General features: G+C 39.3%; 1 protein-coding gene and 1 pseudogene across 1 annotated transcript in view; both read left to right on the top strand.

Annotated features, from left to right (window-relative positions):
- The window catches only part of COMMD1 (copper metabolism domain containing 1), a 166,537-nt gene extending 152,969 nt beyond the window's left edge, over positions 1-13,568 (top strand). Inside the window, exon 3 of the mRNA XM_004435641.3 lies at positions 13,349-13,568. Coding sequence (XP_004435698.1) covers positions 13,349-13,456 — 108 coding nt within the window. The 3' untranslated portion in view covers positions 13,457-13,568. The remainder of the gene's footprint in view (positions 1-13,348) is intronic.
- Positions 13,569-25,934: 12,366 nt separating this feature from the next.
- On the top strand, positions 25,935-26,401 carry LOC101392636 (10 kDa heat shock protein, mitochondrial pseudogene; annotated as a pseudogene).
- The last annotated feature ends 266 nt before the right edge of the window (positions 26,402-26,667 follow it).

The raw sequence follows: 26,667 nt of genomic DNA, 5'->3' as shown, positions 1-26,667 counted from the left end.
AAAGGCTAATAGTGACCTTCAGGGTATAGCATCTTCATTGTCATATGTCATATGTCAACCTCCAGTTGAGAATTCCCATTTCTAAAACAGTTAATTTAATCTGAACAATTAGTATTTCTTGGAGGCAGACTCAGACTTAGGGCCTCTGTCCCATAAATGATAGAATTATTGGAAGTTCTGTCTTAATGTTCATATTTTAGTGTTTTTACTCTTCATTGGTGAAGATAAAATAGGCTTTGCGTTAGAATAGATAAAAGGCTTTGCATTAGAATATTTTTTTGCCTTTTCAGACTATAGATGTAAACCCTCATTTCAGCACAGAGATGAAAACATAATTTTCCATTTGCTTTGCTGGAGGCCCCTCCTCACAGTTAGAAATGTGGAACACAGGAATTTTCTTGTTTGTTTCATTTTATTTTTTTACCCCTAGGGATCATTTGACTTTCGTTTGAAGTTCTAATTGCTGGCAGTGGAGTGGGGGGCATGGAAGGGACAGAAAAATGATGGAATATTTGAGTTAATAACATAGAAAAACCCAAATTAAATTAGATTCCAAATCTCAAAAGTGGGTTTGTACTTCTATACTTTGAAGAATTGGTGCAGCTGCTATAATCCTTTTTTTGTTTTGTTTTAATCTCTGACATAGAGGATTAACTTAACATAAATAGAATAATTTCATTAGTGTTTTCTAAGAGAAGGGGGAGGATGAGATTATCAACTGAAACAGTAGATTGGAGATGCTCTGCGTTAAGAGCTCCCATGACCTCTTGCTATGGGCAAGGGAATTATGCAAATAAAGTATGAATGGCATCTTAACTGTGGACTTCCTGATCTTTCAGTGTTATGGTTGAGTATTAAAATTATCTCTCAATTTGACTGTAAGAAAATTGCTTGATTTGGGTATTCTCCTCTTCTTTTTTAGGATTGACAGTGATGGGTTGAGAGGAAGGACAGAGTTTGCACCTGAGCTCCTGACCCTGCTTTTATTCAGAGCACTCATTATCTGTCCTCTAAACAGGTTCATGTTCTTGGCAGCTCTAGCCTGGAGTCTTTGCGTTTGGTGCCGTTGTCATACTCTTCCACTGCGCTGCACTGGCCAGTGTCACTGCAGGAGCTCAGCAGGCACACGCTCACTGTAGCACCTCTGGTATTCTTCCACTAGCCAATGCTTGTGTACTTCTTGGGCTAGTATAGGCAGTGGCAGGATATCTTAAGGTAGCCATTTGGAGCATCCAGAAAGTGAGATGCTGCTGCCAATTTCAGGCTGGCAAAGAAGTACCTTGGCCAGACTAGATTGCTAGAGACAGTGCATAGTGTCAGAGTGAAGTACTTCTTTTTGCCTTTGGGAAAGTAAATAGAGATGCTACTTAATCAACCAATATTATTTTAATGTTGCTGGGTATGAGATACTGTGGTAAAATCAGAGAGGTGTAAGATACAGCTTTACCCCCCAACTCAAAACTATGTTAAGTTGCTTTAGATACATTATCTTATTAAATCTTCACAGCAACCTTACCAGTTAAATCTGTTCGTCACCTTTTTACAGATTAGGAAACTAAAACCTAGCCAGCCACACAGCTAGAAAGTGGTAGAGTTTTGATTTAGATTTGAATTTAGGTTTGTATGACTTCAAAACCCATGTTCGCTAATCATTGGGGATAGGAACTAGTAAATAGACAGGCATTTGCACACACACAGAATCTCATCCTGAGGAAACATCAGACAAACCCAAACTGACATTCTTTAAAATAACCAGCTTGTATTCTTCAAAAAATGTCAAGATAGGAAACACAAGGGGCCGGCCTGGTGGCGCAAGTGGTTAAGTGCGCACGCTCTGCTGTGGCGGCCCGAGGTTCGCCGGTTCGAATCCCAGGCGCGCACCGACGCACCACTTGTCAAGCGATGCTGTGGCGGCATCCCATATAAAGTGGAGGAAGATGAGCATGGATGTTAGCCCAGGGCCAATCTTCCTCACAAAAAAAAAAGAAAGAAAGAAAGAAACACGAGAAAGACTGACTGAGAAACTATTTCAGATTAAAGAAGACTAAAGATACATGACATCTAAATGCAATCAACATGTGATTGTAGATTTGATTTGGGAGCAGGAAAATAACTTTATAAAGGACATTATGCGGGCATTTGATGAAATTTGAATATAGATAGTAGTGTTTGTCAATTTTGTATAACCATGGCTGTGTAAGAAAATGTCCTTGTCTTTAGGAAATATACACTAAAGTTTTTTAGGGATAAAAGGACATGACATCCCCTACTTACTCTCAAGTAGCTGTGAGAGAGAGAAAGAGAATGACAAAGCAAATGTGGCCAAATATAAACAAACGAACAAATGGTGAATCTGGGGAAAGAGTATAGGAGAGTCATATATTTTTGTCATATTTTTTGTGTACTTGAAATGATTTAATGAAATCTTTTAAATGCCTTATATTTAGTCGCAAATGTGACTAAAATTCTTCAGAAACCAACAAAACCCAACTGAGGCATCTTGGCCAGGTTTTAAGGACCATATTCTATTTATGCTTCCTCCATTGGCAAAGAACTTGCCAAACCAAGTTGAGAAGATAAACATAGACCATTATTTCATAGAGGAAATATATAAGTCATACTGTCAAGATGTTTTTCTTATACTTCCATTGGGGAGATACCTCACTTTTCTTCACAACAGTTAGTTTTCACTAATATTTTTGTCCTATTTCTTTTGATCCTTCTTAGATAGTTCACATGTCTTATTTATTGACGTAATCTTGGATAGAGTGGTAAATGTGTCCTTTTAGTGAAAGGATAGACTACAAAGCGGAGTAAGCATTATTTATTTTTACTAATTATTTATGTTTGTTTATTTTTGTTTATAACACTGTATATGCTGCCTGCACTCTCTTTCCATTTTAGGTGATTATCAGTCAAGCCTTGTTTATGTATGAGTGAACTATGCTGTTTCAGGCATTATTAAGGGCTTTCTTTCCCTTCACTCCACCCCGTCCTATTTACCCTTGGCTTGGCCAGAGAATAGATGTGGGCCAAATATGAAGGATGTTAAAGGTTAAACTCATAATTTAATATGTTTATCTTTATTTTCCAATGCTTTTTCATTCTCTTTCCTTTTTATTTTTGAGATGTAATTGACATATAACATTATATTAGTTTCAAATGTACAACATAATGATTTGATATTTGTATGTATTGCAAAATGATCATATTTATCTTTTTGCTTTCCAAAAGTGCCTATAAATGTGATTTTTTTCAAGATGAATAATTTTGTTTTCTGGGTTAGACAATAAGGGAGAATTGGGAATTCCGTCTGATAATAGATGGAAAGAGCCCCAGGTTTAAGCAGGTATTTTGTTTCTACTGATGGATTTGGGAGAAGGAGCCTCAATCAAGGAGCTCGATACGTTAGTCGATAGAACAACAAAGGTAAACGTTGCCTCTGACTTTCCTGGTGATGTGGACAAGTGGCTATATATATATAACTGAATCCTCCCTTCCTCTCCCACCCCTCCCCCCAACACACAGAAAGAGAGAATAAAAGGCCATCTTGCCCCAGAATAAGAACTTAGTCTCCTTATAATATGCTTCTCTGTCTGGATCACATGCACATATTAACTTAGCTGTGCTGCTGCTCCATTACATTTAAAATAATGCTAGGAATCTTCTGTATGCAGCCAGTATGTACTCACTGCCTATCCAGATGTTTTTATAGACCTCTTTAGATTGACTTTGGGTTATCATACTGTCACTGCTCAGCTTTCCTTTGAGTCTTTGTTAAAGTTAACTGAATCATAGAGTAACTTTCACATGTTGGTACTTAGTGACTATTAATGATGGTGTTTGTGTTATATATGAATGTGAGTTGGAATTGTGACATGGTTAAGTGCTTGGACTCTGAGGCCAGACAGACCTGGGTTTAAAACTGGCTCTGCCACTTACTACCTGTGTGGCCTTAAACAAGTTGCTCATCATTCCTCATGTGTAAAATGGGATAAAATTATCTTCACCAATGTGAAATGTTGCATGTAAAGCACTTAGCATAATGCCTGGTGTTTTGTATGTGTTCAATAAATGTTAGTCATTGTTAGTTATCATTGCTATTAATATTATTATCATTAGTGCAGTTTCTGTAGCCCCCTGAATTTGCTAATGTCTTCAGATTTGTCATGCTTTTCCCATAATCTCTCCTATTCCTGTCTTCCAGATTGATTTCTTTTTAATTGCGGCATTTCATTTTTTAGGCATTGCATTTTTCCCCAGGGTCCAGAGATGATCCTCACATTCCCCTCAAACTTTTCTTTTCCTTTCACTGCTTCCAAAGTCTACTGCATAAATGGTGACCAAGTAAGAAACTCTATTTCTTCTCCAGTTAGGACGTGACTACCTGTTCTGTCTTTTGAAAAAGACTGAACTTTTAATCTCTAGTTTCTAGAACTGTGGGCAGTTTTAAGTAAATGAGGCCTTACTTTCTTTTCCTCCATAAATTGGATCAGAAGTATATCAAAACCCATGAAATCCATTGCATTATCTGACGAAGTCTTCCTGCCGGATATAGCTGAAAAGATCTGCTTTGGGTCAAATGGACAAGGTCTGTCACTTCTACAGTTGTTCAAAGTACCTTACCTCTGGCTTGGTTTCTTCCTAGTTAACAAGGCTGTTCTAAGAATCAGATGAGGTCATTGCATGTGAAAGGGCTTTCTAAACTGTAAAGTACCAAATTAATATGAGGGATGATTGATTATTGCATATGAACAAAGGACCCAGCAACCTAAGTGATGTAGAATTTAACCCTGCATGATAGAAATGCAATCCCTCTCTTCTTACCACCTCCAGAAGTTTTCAGTAAACTATTTGAGCTAGAGAGGCTAGTGACTAACTTCATACAGTAACTACAAATCCTTTCTTCTTCTCTCATCTCCCATATTCTCTCACAGAATGGTGTGCCAGATTTTGAGTCAGTCTTCAGGGTTGAACTTTAGGAAACAGCATGGCAGGCAAGGTAGGATCTGGAAGTGAGGATTAGGAAAGATTTCTTTCGTGCCATTTTTCAGTCCCCCTCCTGGCAGCTTTTATCTTGGCAGCCCCCATAGATTAAATGACATTTCAAAATAGAGTTCATTGAGGATGAGGCGGGATATGGCTTATGCCAAACTTGGCTGGCAGATCTGAGCAGTCAGCAGATAGCTTTTGTGTATGTGGGTTTTTCTTGTTTCTGGACTATTAGAAATTCTTTTGTGTACAATATGAACAGCAAGTCTGGAATCACGTGTGTGATCATCATCATGATCATCATCAACTGCAAACACTTAACGAGATGCTTGGTAAACACAGGAACCCTCCAAGAATTGGAGATTGTTATGGACTGAATTTTGATACACACCCCTCCAAATTCATATGTTAAAGTCCCAACCCCCAGTGCCTCAGAATGTAACTATATTTGGAGTTTGTTGAAAACCCAACAAAATTAGCCCCCTTTCACCCCGACCTTAGCAAAAAAAATTCATCCAAAACTTTTTCTCCCCAAATCAGCATTTTCTCAGTTTGAAAGTCCTCCTATCCTTAGTCATTTCAACCTTATATAGCTTTATTTGCTTCCTTGCGAGAAGGGCCAAGGGAAATGCTGCTTTTTAACTATGCCTGTTTCTGCTTAATAGTGCTGTCATGAATGACTTAAAAGAAACAGCATTGAGAAAGCCAGGAATAGATAGATGGTGCTTGTGGCAGAGCAAGTTGGTGATCTCTCTGGTGGGAGAAAATCTGCAATCCCAGAATTGGTTTGATTAGTACCACTTCTGTCTTCCTTCCCTGCCTAGGAATGTGTCATTCATTGCCGCACTCCTGTCTTTTTATGAGATGTATTAAGATGTTTCCCCCATCTTAATCTGGAGATTATCAAGAACCCCTTAGAAAGCAAGTGCCATTGCCTACCTTGTTCCTGCCTGACTAATGGTATTGCCTAAACAAGCAACTCTGGATGTGTTTTGTTTTGTTTTTTAGTCTTCTCTATTCCTTTCATGTAAATATATTTTAGTTTGTTTGTCAAAGTTGTTTGCAAATGAGTTTGCTCTGGAATGTACCTCATCAGGAATTATGAGGAGCCCAGTTTGAACTCCAAAGTAAAATTAGCAACATTCTTTTTCTCATGTGCTAAAGAATTTTGCCATTTGGTTTCTCTAAGATTTAAGTGAAATCTCTTCCCTCCTTCAGTGTGATTTGCCTTTTCAGCTGTTCAGCAGTTTTGCCTCTGGTTGTTTGTCCATTGTCGCATGGGAACTAGTTCTACTTAGCCAAAAGCTAGTATGATTTCCTGCAGATCAAACCAGAGCACCTAAAAATAGTTTTTTATCCAAATATTTGTCAGCCAAAGTTTTTCAAAATACAGAAAATCTTAACAGCCAAACATTAAATCCTGCCAAAAATGAAAAGTTGTAAAATGAACTGGAACACAATGTTTTGAAAAACATAGAAATCAGCCAATGATCTAATTGTATTGAACTTTTAGTGTTTATATAACTTGGCTCCATTTTCTTTTCTTTTGTTGGGTATTTCTAAAATAGTCTTTTTAAATGCTTAAGTTCTGGTGCTTATGTAAATCAATACAAAATCAGGTATTTGTTATTAGTTCCCATTCTACTCTGTTAAATGGACACTAATCGAGTTTGAAAGTGTCCAAACTCAGAGTCAGATTTGGGTTTCAGTGGGCAATGGGTTGAATCAGAGAACTGGGAATTCATATAACTGGGGCTAGTCTCTGGGTTTCTTTCTTTTTTTTTTTTTTTTTTAGTGGTAAAATGAAGATTGATAGTACTTCCGCCTTTCACTATCCACTGACCTAATGGGGAGCAGGATATATGTCAGGATGCTTTGAAAACTCTAGGGGAAAAAGAATAGTGATAGTGTTAGTTTAGCAGTACATAATTCTGCCAACGAAAGAATCCCTCATTCTTGCAAGGTCAAAACTATTTTCTCCCTTTCAGAAACAAGTTGGGGTTGCCTGGGCCAAAATACATGTTCTTTTTGACTACACATTGGCAGGACAAGCATGTCGAGTTTTCTTCTAAATAATGGCTCTAGCTTTTTTCCAGCTAAGAAATCTTTAACCAAAAGAATATTAGGGTCCTGTTCTTGGCATACTCCCTCTTTCTCTCTTAGAAATTCCAACAACTTTGAGTGGACAGTGTTCTTGGAATCTCATTGCCTTGCTGGCTCACAGGCCCTGAGCCTGCAGATAAAAATGAAAGCATAACGCAGAAAGATGTGTGTGTGTTGGTGTGTATGTAAATTCAACCTTTGCTTTTCATTGAGATTATCTTGCCAATGCCTCTTTTGTAAGATTCCCAGGGTTTTCCTGGTACCTAGCAACCTTGGTGATCACCTGATCACCAAGGCATGGAGAGTATAGATCAGGGATCTGAGTAGCTTAAGATACTTCACCTATGGGTCTGTGCATCTGATAGGGGTTATAGAGTAAGAAGGATTTGCCTTTTGTACTTTACTAGTTCTTTTATGTTTTGTGCCCTACCTATTTATCCCCCTCCTCCCAGTCTCTCTTAATACTAGGTACCCTGTGTTTTAAGACAGGCTACTTGGGTTCATTCTTCCTGGAAGAAAATACATCTCCTGATTTAAGTAATAGAAAGATGTTAGTGACTTTTTGTATTACCTCTCCTGGGAGTATTTATGTTTTAAAGATATTATCTAGGCTGAGAACAGTAGTCCTGGCTACTAAAGGAAGGGAAATATTTGGGATAAAAAGATCTTTCTGGCTTAAATTGCACCATATGGGTATGATTTTCAAAAGCAGTTATGTGAAGTTGCAAAGTTCCTCCCAATAGCTCTAATCTCCTTTTCTATAAAACTGCTTGCACAGCTGCTATGATTTAGTCAGATTAACCTGTTTAAATTTCACTTCCTTTTTCCATCTTGTGGAAATATTTGAAAGATTGACCAAAAAGGAGGAAGAAGTCAAGCAGCAGAGACCCAGATAATAGGTCTCTGAATAATTAAGATCTGATGTTATTTTATTTTAAAATTTTGCTGCTGTATGTAAAACCTGTGTGTGCCACTTGGGAAGTTGCAGTTAGGTGCCTTAGATTTGTTTAGCAGTAACTTACATCAGTGGTAGATCTGAAACTTCCTAGATACCCAGTGTCTCTTTTCTCTCTTGTTTCTAGTTAACTGATTAAAAATTCATGTTTTCCCATAAGGTTTATTTTTTAATGTAATAAGAATGTGTGGGAGTGGAGCTTTTTAATTTTTTTAAGCACCTTAACTCCTGCTGTCAGGCTGTCCTCACAAAAGTCCTTTGAAATGCCTGAATGACATCTCCAGAAAACTCAGTAATGTCCAGTAATGGTTAATGCTTTTATGCTACACTGGTAATACTCTGTCCTCTTCTAGGAGATTGTGGGAATATGGAAAAACACTTCCTCTAGAAGCTGCTCTGGCTCTGAAAGTGCCTGGAATGTGCTGAGGCACTGCTCTATTTGTTCATTAGAGTGAATTCTTTTAGTTCTTAGAGACCCTGTCTTGGTCCCACGTAGCTCTTAACATATTATGGACACTTGTAGAGTTTTGGGGTGAGTCATCTTAATTTAGTTGCTCAGTCATTAAGTTGCAGTCTTAGAGCTCAGAAGGAGTCTGATTTTTAGTCTTATTTCATCTTCAGTAGGATGATTTGCTTTGTGATTTATAGTACAATTTTTTTCCATTTTGAAAAATTGGGTTAATGTGCTGTTTACACAGTACATGTAGGACTTGTAGGCTATTATATTTGAAATGAGGCTTTCCTCAGGATAAAAATGGCTTGGGTAAGGACCATTGGTAGTAATATATATCGCTAAAAATGTTTGTTGAAAGCAAAAACAAAGAAACAAAAAGATTATAAATCACAAGTTTTCTTTTTTAAAATATTGTTTTAAGCTATAGCATAAGCTAACCACTGCTTTAGATATAGGGTATAAGAACAAGTTGTAGAGATGAGGCCATGTTTCTAGTATCAAGATCTTTGATGCAAATTCTTAAGGAAATTTCATCTTAGACAGTTGTTGCTATTGTTGTTCTTCTTCTTTAATATTGAAGTGCCACTATACAAGATTTCAATATCAAATGATAATAGAAAATATCAAATATTGGTTCTGGTTCATCCTATTATTTATCACTTGGAGGGCAGCCTTCCTACCAACTTAGGCATGATGAAAATCCTTCCTCTGCTCATCTTTAGAGTTTGTATTTGGTGATTATGTACTTTGGCAGTCTGAAGAGACTCATCTTTATTTATTTATTTATTTTAATTTTTTTTTTTTTTTTTTTTTTTTGCTGAGGAAGATTGCCCTGAGCTAACATCTGTCGCCAATCTTCCTCTTTCTACTTGAGGAATATTTGAGCTGAGCTAACGAACATCCGCCACCAATCTTCCTCTATTTTGTATGTGGGTTGCCGCCACAGTATGGCCGCCGACAAGTGGTATAGGTCTTCGCCTGGGAGCAAACCCAGGCCACTGAAGCTGAGCACGCAAAACTTAACCACTAAGCCATGGGGCACGCCCCAAGAGACTTGTCTTTGTGTTTATACTGAAGTAGTGATTGAAGCCAGAAAGTAAAGTAGGAAATGAAGAAACAATACCCCCACATAGAAAATATTGGAAGTGGCAGGGAAGGAGTTGGGGGGTGGGAAATAAATATCGTCGCCTTTTTATCCTCTTGCCTGAACCCAGTTGTAAGCCAGAGAACTAGGAAATGACACAGTCTTAAAGAACAGCCTCACAAGACATGGAACAAGGCAGAGAAGGGTGAAGAATGGGTATGAAAGGACAAGTGGAGAATAATCAACACAGTTTTCAGGGAACTATAAAATTTTAATTTTTGATAAATGGTTCCTTGGGAAGGAACTTGGAAGATCGTTTGCTTACAGAGAAGCTATTTCAAGGTCCCCTGAAGGAGTTAGGGAACAGTATCAATATATAATTCTGAAAAAGCCACAGGAAGTATGGGAATGAGTGGTGAACACAGGTTACTTATGAAGATGTTTTGAACTTCCTTAGTGGGCAATGTTCAAAGCTACTGGGTATCTTATTTATTATATAATTGCTTTTCAAGAAGCCATTGCCAATTTTGACCTTTGCCGCATGTTATCGTTCTCTCTCCAGTTGTTAAACACAGAAGGCACAGAGAGGCAGAGCTGCAGATTAGAGAGTTGTTAATTCAAGTTTATGAAAGGACAACCCAAAGATAGGCCTCATGGCTGAAGTTCATGCTCAGCCAAGAGTCCCTTTGTGTCAATAAATGAAACCAAAAGAAAAAAATTGGGGAATAAGCCTTATGAAATCTGGCCAGCTGTATGTAGCCTTCTTGAATCAGTATTAGTTAGCAGGATCCTAAGGTACCCTTTCCCACTCTCACCTGCCATCCCCCAACTTTAGCATTTTTTAAAGAAACCACAACATGTTAGAACTTGCCAAAGTTGTACGATAATGCTAAATATTATCAACTAATTGGGGAGAAAGCTTTGTGGAAATTTTGCACGGGAAATAATAATAATATAGAAAATAGGCTATAGGATTTCTATTTTGTTTTATGTTGAATTTACTCTAAATGGTTCCAATTGGGTATTTAATTAGTCATAGTTCTTTTTATGTTCTATTTTTAGCATTTTGTCACTGTAGTATTGTTTTGCCAAAGAATTGCTAAGGTTATGCTTATGGGCCTAGATAAGGAAGTCATTTAAATGGACATTATACGTAAAAGAGGTTATTTAGTGTGTAGATGGAGAAAACCAAACACTTGCTTAATAACAGCCTTCGATTATTATATAAACTAATCAGTTGTGCTCTCTGACCCTGCTAGGAAATGAGTTTAAGCTAAAGCATTAAAGATTTAGGCTTGACAAGTAAGAGTTTCCTGAAGAATGTTAGAGTGGTTAGCTGGGAAAGGAGTTTGTTAGGAACTGTGAGATGTCCTTCACTGGAAGTCACTATAGCTAGCTTGGGTTTTTGTGTTGATTTGGAGAGAGTGGCCTCTCAAGAATCTCTTCTTAGGATTTTATGAGTTTTTAGCTTTTGCACTTGGAGAGAATATTTTGCCTTTGCCTTCTTTTCAGTTATAATTTGGAATGGTTATTTAAACTGAGTTTAATACATTGGCATACTCCCCATGATCACAAAGTGATCTTAATATTCTTAATAATGATGTGCTTGCTTATTCATCACTTAACCACTTTCTGACTCTACCCCATGCTGTATCTACACTATACTAAAAAGTAGCAGGTTCTAACTCAGATACTTAAATACAGGAATTTAGTCTTCTTGTCATTTTGTGTTATTATGAGCAGTTAGGCCCAGATCAGAGTGGAACACTTTGAAAAAAATTAGGTGTTTCAAATTGCTCTTGTACTTTCTGTCTCTGGCTTGGTAAGCATCAACTGCATTTCCAAAGATATTTTCAAATGCATTAGATGTACTTTCTGTAGGATACCCCAACCAAATGCAAAATTTGAACAAAGCCCCATGTGTTGAGCCTGAGTTTAAAGGCTCTTGAATACCTGATAAAATATTTTCAAAGCATAGCTAGATGAAGGTAGGCCTTGATGATGCAGTTTCAGGTAAACTGTTTCTTAAAGAGTCGTGTATGGTTATATGTGTCTTTTTAAGACAGTGTGCATTGTTTCAAGGGGAGAGAAGTGAAAGTTGGGAGTGAATATAAAATATTTGTTTAGCTTTGGACTCTCTTTATCTAGCCTGCTATTTCTCTCTAGTATATGATTTCCCTTAAAAATAAACTGAGCTTCATTGATGCATAGAGGTCCAAACAAAGATAATCTGAGTACTGAAACCTACAACAAATTAATGACCCCTAGTCAGAAAAGATCCTGGCTATTTATTAATAAACTCTGCTCCGGTATTCTTGTCTCTATGAACATTATCCTTAATAATCTCTTCCCATATAAATGGAAAACCGGGTGATTTATTATTATAACTGACTTTCTGTCACTGAGGTGAAACATGGATTACATCATCTTTTCTGCCAATTTCCTGAATATATATGTTAGACTCTGGTAATTATTAGTTTCTAGACCGTTGTTTCAAAGGCCACATGTTAAAAAATATTTTAAAGTATTTAAAGTCAGGCTAAAGATCTCAATAAAACTGAATGAAGAATAGGTAGCTTTCAAATCTGAGACCCGTACTTAATTTAGGCCAAATTTATGGCCTAATTTGCCATAGATTTACTCTTCTTTCCAAAAGGAGATAATCTTTTCTGCAGCTCACACACAGGGAGCTTCTTTTTTTTTTAAATTTGTTTTTGCTTTCGACTAAATGAAACCTGGCAGTTTCTAAGCTTGCATATGAGACTATACCCCTCTCCTACCCAAATACATGTTTGAGGATGGCAGTTCCCTATAGTCAGGGAAAGCTGCCTTTCCTCCCTCTGGAAGACTTTTATTTAAGAGGCCCCTTCTTCTCTCTGCATTTGTTTCTGCTGGTGGATGTTCAGTGCCGTCAGTATAGACTCAGCTCAGCAGCTTAACAACAGCAAAGGCACTTTTCCAAAATCAACTCCTATAGGTTCTTCTAGCAGATGAGAGTGTCTCCCTCCCTCTGAAGAAGCTTGTTGGTCTTACTTTACGTGCCACTTTGGGGGTAGGGGTGAGTAATGCCATAGTATTTAGAGAGGAAAGTGTAGAGAAAAGAGCATTGATCTGGTGGCTCTGCCATCAGCAAACAGAGGGACAATAGGCATGTCATTTAACATGCCTGGGGCCTCAATTTTATTATCTAAAAAACAAAGCAGTTCAATTATATGATCTCTAAGAATTTATACTGCTCTAAAATTACGTGGTTAATTGGATACAAGTAATTTGCCCTTGTGGGCCAGCCCGGTGGCGTAGTGGTTAAGTTCATGCGCTCCGCTTCGGCGGCCCGGGGTTCACAGGTTCAGATCCTGGGTGCAAACCTACGTCACTCACCAGCCATGCTATGGCAGCCTCCCACATACGAAATGGAGGAAAATTGGCACAGATGTTAGCTCAGGGCCAATCTTCCTCACGAAAAAAAAAAAATTATTTTGGGATCAAATCTGATGACAGAAAAGAAGAGCTTCTCATATGCCTCATAATGAGAGCACCTAACATTTGTATGCCTCTTTACCATTTAAGAAACACCTCATAGAAGTAGTTTCATTTAAGGCATTGTATAGATTTGCTTTGCTGGGTAAACTATTATCTAGGTATTGAGGCCTGAGTCAGGCTTGTTGGGTAGGGGCCCTGGGCCTTTGGAGCAGGGTCACAGCAGATCCAGAACCTTGGCTATCTTGAGGGTCTCTTCTAAAACATCCTTTATGTTTTCCAGGCATCTGAATTTCTGTGTTTGGAATTTGATGAGATCAAGGTCAACCAAGTCCTGAAGAAGCTCTCAGAGGTAGAAGAAAGTATCAGCACACTGATGCAGCCAGCCTAGCTGAAGATGGAGTTGTTGAAGCAAAGGTGTTCATGATCCCTCCCCAGTGACCTGTTTTGTTTTTTTTTTAAATCTTATTCCCCCATTAGTATTAAATCTTCAAATTCAAATCCTTCTTGCCTCTGTTTGCTGGGACTTCTTTCTCCCTTTCATTCACTCTTACAGTTGTTCTACTGCAGAGGGTCTTACACTTCAGCATGCAGAGGCACTCATGAAAGCATTGGGAAAAAAAAAAAAAGGAGGCTTCCAGGACCCTATCCCCAGAGACTTGGGTTCAGTAGGACTGGGATGGGGTCAACTTAAAAACCCTTGCTATGGTGGTTTGTTCCTGAGTGAGATTTTAGGGATTTACACATGATAAATCATGCAAGAATTAGAAAAGTGGGAAGAAAACATTTTTCTCATGCAAATACAAGGCTGACCAATCACCATGCCTGCTGAGCTGAGGCCTAGAGGAGTCTGCCTAACTTAGAAGAGGTTTACTGACCCTAGTAAAACCTAGATGCTTCTGGAACTGATTCAGGCATTTGGATTAGTTCTGCCTAAATCTGGGGGTGTGGTTTGATCTGAGCTACTGAGAAACATGGGCTTTTCTGGAACCTACAACTGAACTGGCCTCATCACAAAGGGACTCCTTTCACTCACCTCAAGTCAGGATAGTGGGAAGGGAAAAATGTCTACTGAGGGGATGTGCCATCTTTTACCTCAGAAAGTTTTACCTGAGTCATCAAATGAAACCTCTATAAGAAAATGTCTTCAGGTCCCGTGGCTCAGCAGTTAAGTGCGCCCGCTCCGCTACTGGTGGCCCGGGTTCGGATCCCGGGCGCGCACCGACCACCACTTCTCTGGCCATGCTGAGGCCGCGTCCCACATACAGCAACTAGAAGGATGTGCAACTATGACGTACAACTATCTACTGGGGCTTTGAGGAAAAACAAAAAGGAGGAGGATTGGCAATAGATGTTAGCTCAGAGCCAGTCTTCCTCAGCAAAAAGAGGAGGATTAGCACGGATGTTAGCTCAGGGCTGATCTTCCTCACAAAAAGAAAAAGGAAAAAAAAAGGAAATTTCATCAGGAAAACTAGTGAAAAAACTAGGTCCTAGAAAAGAAGTTATATCAAACACCAAGAATATTCTAAGAGGAGGAAGCTGTCAACCAGTATATTGAGGCTATGGTCCTTGTTGAACAGGTTTTGTCATCTGATACAGATAACATTTAGAAACCTCAGTTGCCTTTGGGATGTAATGTGTTCAAAAAATGTAGTTCTCTTGGTCTGTGGTTACAGCATATGTCAGCTCTAATGAGTTTATTCCAGGGCAGGAATAAGTCCCCTTCTGTTAAGCATTTTCTTCTAAATCAGTTTGGAGACATTTTAGGAGCTCTTCCAACACCGAAGCTGAAAATATTGGCTTCCTCCCTGATTAAAACCATCCCAGCAGTTAGCAAACAATGACCAGAAGGTTTTAAATGTAGCTCCTGTGGACTCTTCAGAAAACATCTTGAAACAGTATGGTAAATAGATTCAGAAAAGGCATGTGGTTTGGCCAAAGAACTGTTAAAACTTGCTTTCTGTTCCCAGGGCTACTGTCATATGATCCGGGAGAATTCAGATAATGTCTCCTGCTATAAAATAGAGGAAAAGAATATCTAATATCTCATCAGATAATGAGATTCCAAATGTCATTGGAAGGAAGAACTGTAGCTACCATATTAGTATTGACTCACATCTCCAGTGAAAGTCAGTGGAAGCCTGAATGAACAGTCCCTGGGCCCATAGGGAGAGGAAATCATTGTCGTGGTTTGAAGCTCTTTTTAGGTCATCCTATGAAAGTAATAGCCACAAAAGTGGACGTGGGACTTTTTTACTATATCCACAAACCCTAGGTCATTGGAAAAACTGTTAATGTGTACTGAGTTTTTCAGAATAATATAATAATAATAATAAAAGGAAACTGGTTGCTGAAGGTAGTCCCCACATTGGACACTAAACACTTGAATGCAAGTGGTTTTGGACAGGCCGTTTGCATATGTTTTATATTTACTGGTGATTTTTAATTTCTGATTACCAAAGGAGTATAGGTTTATCATAGTCTTTTGTGTTGACTTGACTTTCCCTGAATAAATTCCTGGAAGTGGAGTACATGGTTTTTAAGACTTCGATAAACGTTACCAAATTGCTCTCTCCAGAAAGGTTATGTTAGTTTGTATTCCATCTAAGAAAGTATAAGAATAAGTCACTCCCTTTCTTGCCTCATTGGATATTATCTGTTTTTTGTATTTTGGGGGATTAATTTGCTTTTGGAAATTTTTGCAGGGGATATTTATTTAAACCAGGACATCTCCCTGGGCGTAGTGCAAGCATAGAGAAAGGACCATGGAAGGAGAAAACTGGCATAAGGGTCCCAGCAGACCCCATTAGGTTTCCTACTTCTGTAACCCTAGGTTAAAACCACTTTATTTTGAGTTCAGGAAATGTGGGGCAAAATAAAAATAATCTTTAGCCTGAATTGGGCCTTGTACAGTTGTCCCTGTTTGAGCAATAAGCACTGTAACTCCAGTCTGATTAGAAATAGTCCAGGCAGGCCAAAAGTTGCTTTCCGAATAAAGTCAGAAAGAAACTCCAGATTTAAGTAGTTTCATGTAGATAAGGAGCAAAGGATTTGGCCTTATTCTCAGGACTGGCTTTTCTTGGAAGCCCTGGTTCTTATTGGCGTCGTCAGTGAAGGCTTAAATTCCACCATTATAGCCTCCTCTTTCCTTTATATAACCTCTGTTCCCTCAGTTTTATTTTAATGATGATTCAAAAAGGATTACAGCATTTTAAAATTTAGTTTAACTTATTCTCCCCAAAATGCAAGAAGGCGGCGAAAAGCAAAGGATGATGTTGAGTATCTGAAATCTTAAATAGCTGACATTGTGTCACGCTATTAGTTATTGAAGTTCTTTTTTTAGACCTGAGTGAAAATTTGGAAAACTGAATATAAATACAAATAAAAGGAAAATAAATATTAAACAGTTGTTAGAAAATATTGTTTTCTGAAGTGCACAATAAATATCTCGACCAGTGAAGGGACAGGATATAGAAGGAAGCCTTCCAGAGTCAGCTCAGAAATGATTGAATATTTTCCTAAAAGAATAGGTTACTGGAAGAATGGGCCTTTGTGGGACAATTGTCACCTTATAATTCTTAGTTGTCCAACTTTCCAGCCAAGGTTTTCAGATATTTTAGCTGGTGATTTAGCCAGCAGAAGGGAAAACCCAAATAGGACATAATTAGCTTGCGCTTAACTCTAGTTGCAAATTATACAGTTTTTTACCTCAGGATTTGAGAGAGAGCAATTTTTATCTAAGTGCAGTCAGTTCATCCTTATCTGGGTTTGGCCATAATTGTCTCTCATAGAATCACAGCTATGTGCAGTGCTGAGCTAGCCTTTGTTACAAAGGATCCTGCCTGGGCCTGCTTCCTGTCAGATAAATGGTGGCAACTGACATAATTTATAAGTTCAGTACATATATTATCAGAATAAAATACTCAACCTGTACATGAGCAGATGATAAAATATGGATATTTACATGATTTACCTACCCAGGCTATAATTAGGCCTTTTGTTTCTCTTTTACCTGCCCTTGGCTAGTTTTCTGTTTCCTATGTTATGGTTTCAAGTTCTGTTGATTCATAGGATGCAGGTGGGGGAGAAATGAAATGGGGGAAATATGGATTTGATTGCACAAGTGGATTAGAGATGAAACTGTTTAAAGGAAATTTAGGCTGAAAAATGAAAAATCCTTAATGCTTGTTTATTATATTGCTTTTATATTAAAGAAATAAAAATAAATTTAGAGATTTTATATGATTCATATACTGGCTATTTTTAGAACCATGGCTAAGATTTGGCACTGAACTCAGAATGACTGATTTGGAGGCTTTTGGTAAAAGCTATTTTATCATCTTGTCAAAATGGGGAAACATCTGGACAGAAAGGGCAGAGGACTTACATAAGGCCGTGGTCAGGAAGAGACTTCAGGGTACCATCTTCCATCTTTATGTTCTACTTGCCAGACCCTTCAAAAGAATACTGTGTGCTTGTAAAAAAATTCTCTGTCCTTGTTCATTGTATTTAGATGATGACAATTCCTACAGTGATGATTTTTGTATGCAGCTGTGACCTTGGGGCTGCAAGGTCCAATGTCACTTGCAACCTGCATCCATGTTAGATCTTTCTCTGAGCTGAGGCTGCTGATGCTCTTTGTAGAGCCTGATGCTGTTTCTGAGGACCTTGACCTCACTGTCCACTCAATGCCACCCATCTCTGGGTGCAATGTGCAAGATGAGTATGCTGCCACATGGAGCTTCCTGGCTGTCCACAGTACTGAGGTGGGCAGTAAATTATCCTTATCCTAGCTGGACAACCATGACCCAAGCTTGCTAAATACATCATAACTCTTGGCCATTAATTCATTGTAACGATGTCTATGGTGAATTTGGTAGCAGCTACTTCCTCATTATTATGGTTTTCTCAACATGGTCCATCCATGGTCTCACTAGAACAGAGATCAGATTTTTTTTTTTTTACATTTTAATTATAAAAGTAATACATGCTCATTAAAAAATTATTATTTAATTTTTACATCACTACAAAGATTGTATGGAACAAAAAGTAAGTCTCCCTTGCCTTCTGCTGTTAAAAAAATCTCTCTTCCCGGAAATAGTTCCTGTTACCAGTTTGGTGTTTCCTTCCGGACACTTTCTATGCACACTTAAATAAGGGTGTGTGTGCGTGTATAGTTATGTATATATAGTTATTATATATATATAGTCATTGAATTTTTCATTCAGTGTCACTAGTTTCATGAATTCCCAGAAGGCAATCTGTGATCACCTCTACCTACTCCCCAAGGTTTTATGGAGCCAGGGGCAACCTAGAAAATAGCAACAACTTATAATGGATTTGGAGAAGATTATTATTTATAACAGAAACCTAATAAACCAGAATACTTGGAGTGCCCTTAGTTGAATTTTCTGGTCAACAGAGTTTATCACCAAATCTTTTTTATCACAAAAACTTGGATTAATAACGTTACAAAAAGTCTGAGTTCACCCCCCTATGTGACGATCCAAGGATCCCTTAGCACTCCAACCTCATCTTTTTGTGCCTACTGAACTGTCACAACTAGCATCACAACACCTACAACATTTTAGTACACCTCCTTGTCTGCACATCTTTCTCCCCCTGGGCTGTGAACTCCTTGAGAGTAGGGACCTTATCTTACACATCTTTGTATCCTCCCCTCTTCCCCACTTGCAAAAGTCTCTACAGTTGTGCATGAGATGAATGAGCATCAGAGGTATGATACCTGAGTGGAGTATTAATCAAATCCATGGTTTCTGCTTAGTAGGGAAAAAGAAAGGATTCGAGTCAGATAACTCTAGGTTTGAATCACATCTCTGCCTAGGGTCCTAGATGTGTGACCTCAGTCATGTTTAGTTTTCTCATCTGAAAATAGGGATGATAAATCTAATTCACAGAGTTAGGTACTATGGAGTGAATAGGATTTAGGAGATAGTCTAAAAGACATCTTTTAGAAACCTAGGTCAAATCCTGGCTCTTTTATTTACTAATTGTGCAACCTTGGGCAATTTTTTTTAACATCTCTGTGCCTCAGTTTCTTCATTTGTAAAAAATGGGGTGACAATACAGTAGTACCTACCTCAGTTGGTATATTGGTGGAATAAAATGAGTTAACATGTGGAAAGCGCCTGGAGTAATTTCTGCACAGAGTCAGCACATATAAATGGTTGCTGCTGCTATTATTATTATCATTATTACTACTGTTAGGAACTGTCTCCTTAGGAAGCTGAAACCAGTAACCATGAAGCAGTTTAGAAGCAATACAAGTCAGTAGCCAATTAAGTGCTAAACTGAGTGGTGCCAACTACAATTGCTCTGCGAGTTTCAGCAAAGAGAAAAGGTCAGAGGGGGCTGGAGTCATCAGGAAAGGTTTTAAGCCAAACCTTTTAAAATCAGGTGAACTCGTGAAGGATAGAGGGGTATGTCTTTGGATCTGGAGGTGGAGAGGGAACACATTTCCAGGTATGGGTGGGGTCTCACCTCTTCATGGATGGGGCCTTTGTTTTCTCTTGGTGGATGTTTACAAACCTGGGTCATATCCAGTTCATCAGCTGGGGCTCAGGTTCTTGGTGATGCGTTTTTATAAATGGAGAGCTGAGAAAAGGGATACAAATGCAGTTGTGTTCCCATGGAAGACAAACAAAGCTAAATGTAGCTAGAGTAAGAGAACCTATGACTCCTGACAGACATGGGACTGCACAACTGAACAAACCCCAAGATGCCCTTCCTCCCTGGGGAGTTGAAGCCAGAAGCAGTTTCTGAGCATCCCTGGCACAGCTGTGGGCCCATTCTGTCTTGATTGGTAAGGAAAGTGAGGTCTGTTGTTCTTTTAAGGGTCACTTACCTGCCTCCTGAAGAGAATCACCAGGGCCTAGATTCTGGAAAGAGAAGGGAAAGTGAGGAGAACATAAAAAAGGAACCTTTGTCTTAGCCCATAAGGTTCATGTTCATGTCCTCCAAGCAGTTTGCAGAAGGAATGAAGGTTCTTAAAAAAAAATCCCCTCCTGCTCTTTCCTCAAAGAAAGAGCTGGGCAGGATGGGGGCTAGAGGTGAGGCGCCAAATCCTCTGGGCACAGAGGGACCACCTGCCTTTGGACCTCATAGACCAAGAAGGTGCCTTTCCCCAGATTTCCTCTGAGCTGGAAGAAAGCAAATCACTTCATAAGTTACTGTATGATCCATTAAATCATAGATGTAGCCATTTACTGGATTGTGTACCACCACTTCAAATATGGTCTATAGGTAATTGAGAGAAAAATCTTTTCCCCCAGTATCAGGAAGTAAGTTAAGTAAATAATAAATCATAAGTAAATAGTAAATAATAACTAACCAGATAATCTGGGTCCAAGAGCATGTAGTGGGAGAGTTATCAGACCCACCCAATTCCATTGCTGAGACAGGTAGAAAGAGTTGATGCTTCTTTTCATCAATACTTAAGCATGTAATTTTAATAAATGGGGAAAGATAATGCAAAAGTTTAATAAACAGTCCCCTTCCTTCTCACTGTACACATAGGGAACAGTTGAATAAAAAGCTAAGGGAATTTGATTCTGAAGGTCCCTGAAGACCTGGAGAAATCTCCTCACTGGGGACCTGACCCTGGGAGGATCAACTTACAGCTCCTGTGGGCAAGCAGCCCGGGAACAATTGCCGGAGGAGCAAGGCCCAGCAAGTCCCTGTTGCCTTGCACGAGCCCCAGGAGAGAAGTGGTTGCTCCGTAACCATAGTGAGGCCATTCTTTGTAGATCAGATGCCACACCTAGTTTTGCACCTGGAAGTTTAGTCAGTTAACTGTGTGCATCGTTTGGTGTGCTGGTTTGAGGAGATGAGTAGTGAGTAAACTCTTGTCCTTTCCTTCCATCCTTTTATCGTTGTCCTGCAGAAGGATTGAAGATGGCTGGTGACTTGTTCCATTTCTCACCCTTATATTACCAGGTGCTAAATCACCCAGTTAGTCAGAATTAAGCACATGCTTTCAGCTAAGCCAAAGTTTTTTGAGAGATTTTTAAATTTTCAAATATCGAAAGCATCACCATAGTCATAGGAAAAATCAAGACTTTGTAGGCTTTCTTTGATTTCATAGTATTTTTATTTTGAATTATAAATGCAGAGAAGGGAGGCAAATCATAATCTTTTCAGTGCTTTTCACTTAAGGGTCTTAATCAGGCCTGATATCCCACAAAAGTTTCCAGAGTCTGCTGGGGGAGAAGTGTAGGGCTGCCCAAGAGGCCCGGACCACTGGAGAAGGAGGGATTGTATTCCAGAGTAAGAGGGTGCCTCCCATTCCAGAATCTCGGAACCCTGACCTTGGCCTTTTGGGTGGAAGCTTGTGGACATTTCTGTCTTCAGGAAGTTGTTTTGGTTTTAACTTTACACAAATAGTGCATGGATACATTGTCCTTGAGAAGCATTTAAACCTTCCAATTAAGGCTCAAGTCCCCTTTGACTGATACCGTCCATCTTGGTTTTCTCTTTCTCTTCCCCAGCAGTAACCTCTGTGGTCACTTTGAATGTATCTCCTTCCAGATTCTTTTTAGTAACTTGTACCTACTTGCATATATGCCCATATTTACAGTATTGTTTTATGTATTTCTGTAACATAAATGCAATCATACTGTATGTATTATCCTGCAAAGTTGCTTTTTCCCTCAACAACATGTCTTGAGACTTCCAAATTAGTACTGCGGAGACCAACGACCCACCAAACTGGTATAGAGAATACTTCAAAGTGGAAACATCTAAGATACAGAAGATTCTGAGAGAAATCTGGTCTGAACTTTATCTGCTCAGAACAGAGCTTTACTAGAGTCAGCTGCCAGCGCTCTTCTGCTCCCCACCCCCTCACCTCTCAAGTCGGGGAGGCGCTGACCTTGGCACCAAGACATTCCAAAAAAATTGTGTAAACAAGTCTCACCAGAATATTCCATCTTTTGAAGCCCAAACCCCCTCCACCCCTTATTAAGCTGGTATATAAACCTTTACCCCTAGCTATTCGGGGAGCTACTCTAGGGTGCTATAAGGAGTACTATAGGGTGGGCATGCATGCATAATAAACTTTTCTCCTGTTAATTTGTCTATTGTCAGTTTATATGCAGCCCCTAGTCAGCTCTGAATTGGTAGAGAAGTTTTTCCTCTCAACAGTTTGTATAAGTTTTTCTTATTGATTTCAACTGCTGCATAGCATTCCATAGACACAATAGTTTTGGTGTTGTTTTTTTTTTAATTCCCTATCGATGGATTTTTAGGTTTCTAGTTCCCCTTTGCGAACAGTGCTGCAGTGAACATCCTTGCACATGCCTCCCTGTATACATGTGCAAATATATCTTAGAAAATAGGAATTGCTATATCATGGGTTATATGCTTTTAGATTCTAGACACTAGCAAATAGACTGTGGAGTGTGATAAATGTTTAACAACCAATCTTCCAGAAAAGGAAGTAGGAGCTGATTTGTAGCCTTTGCCCATTTCCATTGTGTGAGTTCTGCCACCATGGCTGGTTTCAAACTACTAATGTGATATTACTGAACTTGGAGTTAGGAAGAGATACGCACAATCAGCTCTTGCAAGCTGGTATAAACTGGCTCTAGCACAGTTCCCAGTAGCCCGCTAAAGTAGCCCAACCAACTTATACTTTCACAAGCAGTGTATGAAAGTATCTTGATAATATCACACCTTTTTGCCAATATGATGAGTCAAAAATGGTATCTCGTCTTGCCTTGCATTTTTCCAATCATCAGTGAGGTTGAGCATCTTTTCATGTCTTTGCCATTTTTATTTCCTCTTTTGTGAAATGGTCCATATCCTTTGCCTGTCTTTCTTTTGAGTTGTTTATCTTTTTCTCACTGATTTGTAGGAGCCGTTGATGTAGTTTGGAAAGATATCATCCATCAAGGAGTTTTCAATCTATTCTAGAGAATGAAATTGGAGGAATATTCTCAAATTTCATTGAGCACCTCCTGTATGAACATAGCCGTCAAGGACTAGGACCGAGAGAGAAAAGTACACATTGTGTACATCAAACTCTATGTGTACTTGTTTAACATTGTGGTAGGGTCAGCTGAACACACACCTGCATACCAGTAATACTAATAAAAAGTAGTTACTATAAAAAATTATGTTTTGGGTCAGTCAGCCTATTTGTCATTTTTTTCGCAAGTATCTGATCGATCCTAACTTCCATTGGGGTCACTTAGGTCACTGGACTTTTTTCTTTCTTTTTTTTTTTTTTTTGTGAGGAAGATCAGCCCTGAGCTAACATCCATGCTAATCCTCCTCTTTTTGCTGAGAAAGACTTGTTCTGAGCTAACATCTATTGCCAATCCTCTTTTTTTCCCCCCAAAGCTCCAGTAGATAGTTGTATGTCATAGTTGCACATCCTTCTAGTTGCTGTATGTGGGACGCGGCCTCAGCATGGCCGGAGAAGCGGTGCGTCAGTGCGCGCCCGGGATCCGAACCTGGGCCTTGAGTAGCGGAGCACGCGCACTTAACCGCTAAGCTACTGGGCCGGCCCTGGACTCTTTTCTTAAGGGAGTACATACACCAGCACTTCCTGTTCTCACTGAAGTCTCTTGTGAGTCTTCCTGTGAGGCCTCATCCCGCATCTATTTTTCACTGTTGGCCCTGATCTGAAAAGGTGGAGTGCTTTTCTCTCCAGGCTGTTTCTCCCTGAAAATGACTGGCTGCCCCACCAGTTTGCCATCATCTGGGATGAATTAACAACTCACAGTTTTTCTCTGGGGTGCACTGTTCCCAGAATCCCTCAAATGCAGGATGCAGGAGATGGTCTGTTGTTACAAAGGCAGGGCTGTGTAGGAGGAAACATAATAGAGGTGCTCTCTTAGATGGGAGTGGTTATCTACAAAATGCAATTTTGACAGCTTCTAATTTGCTGCTCAGAGAGATTTCATACTTGAACCAAACATCAAAAGTTTTAAGTTGAAAAGATATTGGAATAGCAACGAGTGGTAATGCAGATGTTAGGGAGGGCAACTTTTTCTTTTTTTTTTTTTGTGGTCACAATGGTTTATAACATAAATTTCAGGTGTACATCATTATATTTCAGCTTTTCTGTAGACTGCATCATGTTCACCACCAAAAGCCTAGTTGAGGGAGGGCAACTCTTGAACCCCCAATTCCCTGGCATTATTACCCTTCCTCCTGCCCCCCACCACTATGCCCAGTGCTGGTTTTAGTGAATTCTGAAAGAGGATCTTGATTCTCTGAATTTGCCCCAAGCTGGGAAACAGTAGCTTTGGTAATGTGTTAGAGCAGCGAGTAGTTCTTAACCAGGGATGGACATCAGAATCCCCTGGGCAGTGTCTACTAAACATGCCAAGCCTGCTGAATCAGAGTCTGGGTGGAGGCCGGCATATGTATTTGGCAAAAGTTCTGGAATGATTCTGATGTGCCCTCGTGACTAGGAACCACTACTCCATACTAGTGCCATTCCATGACAAGATTGGTACAGATATTCAGAGTAAATGTTTAGAAGCATTTATAGCAATTTCACAGAGCATATCTGTGGAATGTAACAATAAGTTTGGGCTTGTGTTGTGCATATATTTTTTATTTCATTTTATATTTTACAAAATTGTGTATCTTACAAAATTATCAGGCTTTGATGGATTGGAAATTTTAAAAATTGGTCATTCCTCACAGATAGTTTGAGAAGCACTGTTCTAGACTAGTTTAGCTGTGTCCAAATCAGACAGGCACAACTAAAAATTCTCTGGTTTGGTAGCTTTGTGATCTTAGATGAGTAAGTCTCAATGACTTCTTCTGGTGGGTCACTGAGAGGATTAGAAATAATGACTGTATCTAAAGCACTTAGCACAGTGCCTGATGTTAATAGAAGTTATTGGAAGCCCATTATGGAACAGTTCAACAAAACTATCTTCCATTTGACTGTTGAAGATCACACAGAATCATGGAGCATGGTGAGTGAATCTTTTTATTCAGGTTCATGCATGATATTCTAACCAACCTAGAGTGCATGGCATGACAGAGATTTGAGTGTCCTCTGTAAGCTGTTTTACCATGTCTAAGGGGCTTAGTGGCCATGGCACTTACAGGGCCAACCTCTGCTTAGCAGACTTCCCCCCAACCTCTCCTTCCTGCCTCCTCTCTCATATTCCCCTTCCCCATAGTCCTTTTCTCTGTTCCTTCCCCCAGAGATCCCAACTAAAAAGAACAGTCCTTTTCTGTTCCTGATGGAGGGTAAGGAGGGTGGGGGTTGGAGATTTCTGGCCACTGTGATCTGGCCTCCTGTTGAAGCATCTAAAAATAACCAGACCATTCATGCTGTGCCAGTTAACCTCCTTCTGGCATCACTCCTGTGTCCTTACTGTGCTAAAAGAGTATCTGTCCCTTCTTTTGACTTACATTACAAAAAGCCCCTTTCTCTTACCTTCACCTTTGTAGGTACCATTATCATTATTACTAGGGGCAGTGTTGTGTGATAGTTAAATACAGGTGCTGTGGAGCCAGCAATTTGGGATTAAATTCTGACTCTGCTACTTGTTAGTTGTGTGGCTTAGGGAAAATGTAGTTTTTAAAAAATTATCATAGTCACTCTTAGAAGCAACACAGCAGAGCTATTTACTTTAGTGGAGAATGGCTTTGAGCCCTTTGGCCTAACTTGAATATTCAGGAAAGTGGAATGGAGTACAAGGCTTTAACAGGCCATCTTTTCTTCCAGGATCCACGGTTCCTTTGGATGACAGCACAGACCGCTGGTTTGGTCTGACTATAATTCTGAACTTCTCTGTTTAGGGTTTTTTAATTTAAAGCAATGTGATTTAGGTTCACGTGGCCCAAGGGTCGGACTGCAGGTCTCTCCTTGCGACGGCGGCGCAAGAGCGGAGTGTGGGCTGAGATGACCGGAGTCATGGCAAGACAGGCATTTAGAAAGTTTCTTCCTCTCTTTGACCGAGTATTGGTTGAAAGGAGTGCAGCCGAAACTGTAACCAAAGGAGACATTATGCTTCCAGAAAAATCTCAAGGAAAAGTATTGCAAGCAACAGTAGTGGCTGTTGGATCAGGCTCTAAAGGAAAGGGTGGAGAGATTCAACCAGTTAATGTGAAAGTGGGAGATAAAGTTCTTCTCCCAGAATATGGAGGCACCAAAGTAGTTCTAGACTACAAGGATTTCTTATTTAGAGATGGTGGCATTCTTGGAAAGTATGTAGACTGAAATAAATCACTATTGAAATGGCATCACGTGAAGCTGCCCATTCCACTGAAGTACTGAAATCTTTCATCATGTAAATAATTTCCATGTCTCTCTTTTATAATAAACTAATGATAGCCAAACTAATGACAAAAAAAAAACAAGCAATGTGATTTAAAATTCCTCTGTCCCCAGTATTTCCTGTAAACCAGAAGTTAGGTCTAGAATCTTGATTAGTTTAGATTAAAATTTTTGGCAAGAGTACTTCATAGTTTTCTTGAACCTAAATTCCTGTACAGATTTAATTCTAGCAAATAACTAGTTAGCTCTTTGCTTTCCCATCTTTCCTCTGTTTGTCTCCACTGACTTCTTACCCTTCAGGCCTCAGCTTAGACATCACTCTCTCAAGGAAG

The sequence above is a fragment of the Ceratotherium simum genome, chromosome 11 (genome assembly GCF_057802395.1).
Source record: "Ceratotherium simum simum isolate JZ-2026a chromosome 11, ASM5780239v1, whole genome shotgun sequence".
Taxonomy (NCBI): domain Eukaryota; kingdom Metazoa; phylum Chordata; class Mammalia; order Perissodactyla; family Rhinocerotidae; genus Ceratotherium; species Ceratotherium simum.
This window is presented reverse-complemented; position numbering and strand designations above follow the sequence as displayed.